Source organism: Mandrillus leucophaeus, unplaced genomic scaffold (assembly GCF_000951045.1).
Source record: "Mandrillus leucophaeus isolate KB7577 unplaced genomic scaffold, Mleu.le_1.0 Scaffold61, whole genome shotgun sequence".
NCBI lineage: Eukaryota > Metazoa > Chordata > Mammalia > Primates > Cercopithecidae > Mandrillus > Mandrillus leucophaeus.
The window spans coordinates 4,753,634-4,758,960 of NW_012106586.1; the positions used below are offsets into that span (position 1 = coordinate 4,753,634).

At 50.4% G+C, this 5,327-nt stretch overlaps 2 protein-coding genes across 2 annotated transcripts in view; both read right to left on the bottom strand.

Moving 5' to 3' along the window:
• Nucleotides 1-2,273: 2,273 nt before the first annotated feature.
• On the bottom strand, nucleotides 2,274-3,068 carry LOC105553809. The gene has a single exon (XM_011999974.1). It carries the CDS (start codon nucleotides 2,999-3,001, stop codon nucleotides 2,336-2,338), a length of 666 nt encoding a protein of 221 aa, XP_011855364.1. The 5' UTR covers nucleotides 3,002-3,068; the 3' UTR covers nucleotides 2,274-2,335.
• A 337-nt stretch (nucleotides 3,069-3,405) lies between these two features.
• CDX2 (caudal type homeobox 2) overlaps nucleotides 3,406-5,327 on the bottom strand; it is a 10,198-nt gene continuing 8,276 nt past the window's right edge. Inside the window, exon 3 of the mRNA XM_011999975.1 lies at nucleotides 3,406-4,691. Within this exon, the coding sequence (XP_011855365.1) occupies nucleotides 4,437-4,691 (255 nt within the window). The 3' untranslated portion in view covers nucleotides 3,406-4,436. The remainder of the gene's footprint in view (nucleotides 4,692-5,327) is intronic.

Genomic DNA, 5,327 nt, shown 5'->3' on the forward strand with positions numbered 1-5,327 from the left:
GTACTAATAAGAAGGTTCTCAACTACATCCTCAACTAATCTTGATTCTCCTAAGTACAGCTAGAAACTAGATGTTCTAGTTGGGAACATGTCTTCTAGTAAATAAAAGGGCAAGTAAGCTATACAGACCAGCAACTTGTCGCCACATCTGGAATGCTGCTTAGTGCCTTGCCACTCAAGATTTTATGCAGATACTTAGAAAATGGCGATCAAGAAACAACATACTTCAGGCAATTTTGACAAAGTAAGCAAAGCTAAATGCATTAGAAAAAAAATTCTGGGAAAGGGTTATTCTATCATAATTTGAGAAATTATCTTGCTCAAAAGCTCTTTGTAAGGACTCTCCAGCACTTTGCAGAATACAGTACAAGCAGCAGCTCATATTGTGACTAGGGTCTAGTTATAAGCATACAATGCTACCCTGGCTTACATTAATTACCTCATTGGATCCCCACGTTACACATAAGGAAGTGGTAGCTCAGAGGTTGGGGCCTTCCCAAGGTCAGTAAGCTAGTAAATAGCAACCTGTCCCTAAAACGAGGTGCAAAGAGTGGCCCTAAAAATATATATAACTTTTTGACCAAAAATTAGCCGGGCATGGTGGCGTGCACCTGGAGCTGAGGCAGGAGACTCTTGAATCCAGGAGGTGGAGGTCACTGAGCTGAGATCACTCCACTGCACTCCAGCTTGGGCGACTGAGTGAAACTCCATCTCAGAAAGTAACTAACTAAGTAAATAAATAAATAAATAAATAAAATAACTTTCCTTGCCATTCTGTGGCTGAGACTTCGTTCATTTCTACTTGTTGCTTCTTTTTTTTTTTTCCTGAGTAGTTGTGAATAACAACAGCAAGAATATTGCTATGTGCATACTTAGATTGTTATTTAATATTAGTTTTCTTCACTGATGTAGACCCCTTTCTGCATATTATTAGAAAGAAGTGAAACACATTGCAATGAAATATTCGTTGCTTTCATTAGCAGTCCATCGTGTTAACTTTATTGGATGAATATGACAAAGCTAGGAATTGTTCACGGCGGGGAGTCGGGTGGGGCGGAGACTCAGGCTGTTTATTCTCCATAAATACTTTTTTGTTTGTTTGTTTGTTTTTGAGGCGGAGTCTCTGTCGCCCCCGCTGGAGTGCAGTGGCTTGGATCTTGGCTCACTGCAACCTCCAAGACTCCCGGGCTCAAGTGATTCTCCTGCCTCAGCCTCCTGAGTAGCTGGGATTACCGGAGCGCGCCACGATGCCCGGCTAATTTTTGTATTTTTAGCAGAGACGGGTTTTCGCCATGTTGGCCAGGCTGGTTTCGAACTCCTGACCTCAAGTGATTCACCCGCCTCTGTCTCTCAAAGTGCTGAGAGTACAGGCGTGAGCCACCGCGCTCGGCCGATAGAAAACTTTTTTTTGACCTCAGTTCCACAATACTGATAGGTTTTATTCCCATAGTTATCCTAAATTTCCGGTCTTACCATATATTAATACTGTGTCCACATTACTGTAAGTTTAGGAAGAAAACATCTTGTGCAAAATGACCCTTTTAGAAAGGTATAGTCCCTCTCTGCCAATTTTGTTTTTCTTAAACATTCAACAAATCCAAGAATCTCCCCTGCCTGACTTAATTTGAACTTAGTTTCAACAGGCCCACGGCCAACGTAGAAAAATCTTGCAGCGCCCGGGTTTGGGCTCAGCCAGAGTTGGGAGGGGCACTTGCCCCTCCCAACTGGGTGAAAACTGGAACCTTTCCGAGTCCACGAGCCCAAGCCCCATCTCTTCCCAGAGCGCGCGCGCCCTCTGGCGCCTGAGCCGACTACTGGACGCGGTGGAGGCGTGAGATTCGGAGGCCCCCACCCCCAGCTCTGCGCTGGAGGCTCCAGGAGCCGCGAGGTCATCTGGTCTCAAATAACCTCAGGCGCCCCTGTGCAGGCCTCCCTAAACTCCTCGAGCTGCGCTCCCCACTCGTGCCACATCCCTCGTTCCGTTGGTATTGCTCCCGGAGTGACACAGTTGGCGTTAGAAGCGCGGTGGCCTCACTTGCCTGAGAGAGTCCTGGTTTTGCACCTTTTTCCGTGGCCCAGGAGGCTTGCCAGGCGCTCGCAGCAGTGAGCCGGGTGCTTGCATCTCAGAGAGCAGCCGAGCTCCTTTCCCTGGCCCCGTACCCGCGTGCAAGGGGACCTAGCCCCGGGAAGGGGAAGAACTTGTAATCGCTTGCAGCGGGACAATGTCGACTTTTGAACCTCTAACCACTAAGCAAACAACCCATGTGCTCTTGCTCCACTGTCCAAACAGGGTTTATTGACAGGCGTTTCACGGCAACGCATAGCAACCGCAGTGGCTAGGGGGCGGGCGTGTGGGCGCGGCCGGGGCGCGGGGAGACCTGCGGGGCACCGGGGCTTAGACCGGCCCTGACCCGGGACCCCTCGCCCAGCGGACCCGGACAAGGCTTCCTCCTCTGCCCGGCACCCCCCAACCCCGCGCCCCACACTCCTGCCTCTGGTTTCGAGGCCAGGCGCCCGCGTTCCGGGCCACCGGAGCCCCTTTCCCAATCCTGGAGCTGTATACGCCACCCGGAAGGGCTGCGGAATTGGAGAGGTGCTGCAGAGGGTCTGTACCTCTTGCTGTCTCCTGGCTCTGCCTCATCCTCCCCAACTGCCCTTAAGGCGCCTCCGTGGGCGCGCTGATTAGGCTCTCGGATGTTGGTGGGAAGATCGAAACGAAGGGCTAGGCGCCCCTCGCCCAGGTCCTGCCCGGAACGCTGAGCTCGGTGGCCTCCAGGATCAAAAATCTCAAAGACTGCACCCCGGTGCCCAGTGGATCGGCCAACTGACAAGCAACTGTCACTAAAAGGATCATTTTCTATTGGGTCTTGAAATCTTGTTTGTGGGGTGATTGGGTGGGAAGTGGGGCGCGGTCCGGGATAAGGAAACTGCGAGGACAGAAGAAAGTGGAGGTAGAAAGGGCTCACAGAAATGCCCAGTGATTTACAGAAGACTAAATTCATGGAAGTGCTGTCCTGGGAAAGTAGGGGGATTTTTAAAAAAAATTTAATGCTCACGTTTAACTAGCTGGGTTGTGGGGTGTCCTTAGGAGGGAGTCACTGCAGAAGGGAACTGCCTGCTGTTTGCAAAAAGCCTCCATGTGGATTTGGTGAGATGCTATGAGGGGGCCCTCTCACCCCCACCCCCCATAATTTCTGGCTGCTGGGAAGCAGCTGGCCATTCAGATGTGCATTTTGCCCAAAGGCACCCCCAGGAGAGCCACGCATTCCTAGGCTGGGCTCAGGCTTGGGGGCAGGGAAGGTCTCAGAACCTGCTCCTTCAGGCTTCTGATGCTCTGGGGTAAAATGAGCCTGTCCTGATAATCTCCACTCCCTCTCTGAATTTTCCAAATCAGCTCGCAAGCAAAGAAGATATTTCATTTCTTTAAAAAATAGTTGCAGACAAAATCTGAAGATAAATACAGAATCTGAAATCTGGAAAGCTCATTTATCTCTTTTTCTTTTTAGAAAAAATTCAACTGTGTTCAAATACTCCCCACTTCCCTTCACCATATCACTTCTTCCCCCCCTGGATCCAGAAGGCTTTGAAAACTCTGGCTTGGATGTTACACAGACTAACAACCCAAACAGCAGCAACAACAACACAAACCCCCCAACCCCCTTCTTCATCAGCCCCAAGATTGTGAAAATGACAGGAAGTCCAGGCTGGCTCTGGCATTTATAGCACTGACATACATTCAGCCCAGAGAAGCTCTGGTGACAGGTTCTCTAAACAAGTCCCTGTTTGGGCCCCCTGGTCAGGCCTGGAGTCCAATAACCACCCCTCATACCACACCCTGTGCATACACCAGCCAAGCCTTTCCTGGTCTGGGAAGGGAAGAGAAAAAAGACACAGGCCTCCTGGGGGTTCTGCAGTCTTTGGTCAGTCCAACTTTCTATCTTAGCTGCCTTTTTGGCTTCTGCAGTGTAAACCTTGCCTGCCCGGAGGCAGGAGGCCCAGCTGGACCTCCGAGGGCCATGAGCAGGCTGGCCTCAAGCTTGCTGTTCCCCTAAGTCCCTCTCTCCCCTCAGCTCTAGCCAGAGGTGCAGCCTGCAGATCTAGGATGAGAAGAGCTGGGGAGGAGGCTGAAGGCCTCGTTGGTGTGGTCGGTCCAGGCAATGCTTCTGCCAGTCCTGAATGAAGCCCAGTGGTGGCTCTCTGTCTCCTCAGTGGCAGAGAGAGCCGGATGGGAAAAAGTAAAAAATCTGGGAGAGTATATTTCTTGAGGCCCCAAATCCCACTTGTCTCACTCCCGGCTCCCATTTTTCCTCTGAGAGCCAGGTTTGTAGGTCTATGGCTGTGGGTGGGAGGGGAGGGGTCTCTCCTGAGGAGTTTTGCGGAGTCCACGCTCCTCATGGCTCAGCCTGGAATTGCTCTGCTGCTGCAGACCACTGTGGGTCACTGGGTGACAGTGGGGTTTAGCACCCCCCCAGTTGGCCCCAGAACCCCAGGGACAGAGCCAGGCACTGACGCTTGCAGGGAAGACACCGGACTCAAGGGCTCCTGGACACTTCTCAGAGGACCTGGCTGAGGCTGGGGAGGCTGTGGTGGCGGCGGAGGCGGCTGCGGCGGCTGCTGCTGCTGTTGCTGCTGCAACTTCTTCTTGTTGATTTTCCTTTCCTTCGCTCTGCGGTTCTGAAACCAAATTTTAACCTAGAAATGCAAAGGTGGAGAAAAGCACATGGTGGTGAAGATGCCAGGGAAAAGAGGAATAGTACCCAGCAGTATCATCAACATCTTCCGCTCCAACTACAGAACTCCAAGTCCTTCTAGAAGCTTTCCTTGGGCGTCCCCATAACAGCCCAGCCCTGGATCCGTTCTCAGGCCCAATTCAGCCTCATGGGGAAGAGTCTTCCTCCTTCCTTGCTCCCTGGGTTTGCTTTCAAAGCAACTTTTATCTACGCATTTACTGGAAAAGTGTAAAGTCTCAGAACCAAGGAAAACAGAAACTGCAAGGCCCTTTCTACACAGCAAAGGGAGGCCAGTGTTGGGTGGTGTACTTCAAATGGCAACCTTTGACCCCTCAAGGCTAAACTAAAATGTAATTTTCCTCACCTTAGAGCTGAAAATGAGATTTAATTGTGTGGCTTCCTGGCTGTGAAGTTGGCCTGTTTTTCTAGACGATATAAATAAAATGTTCATGAACCAAGTCTTGTCCCTCTAGTTTTTATGAGAGACTGAGTATTTTATTTAGTTTATTTTCTTAGGTACAGTGCTAGAAACAAAGAGAATAGGTCTTTAATATGTCTTTATAGACCCAAATGGAATTCTGGATTAAACTAACACCCC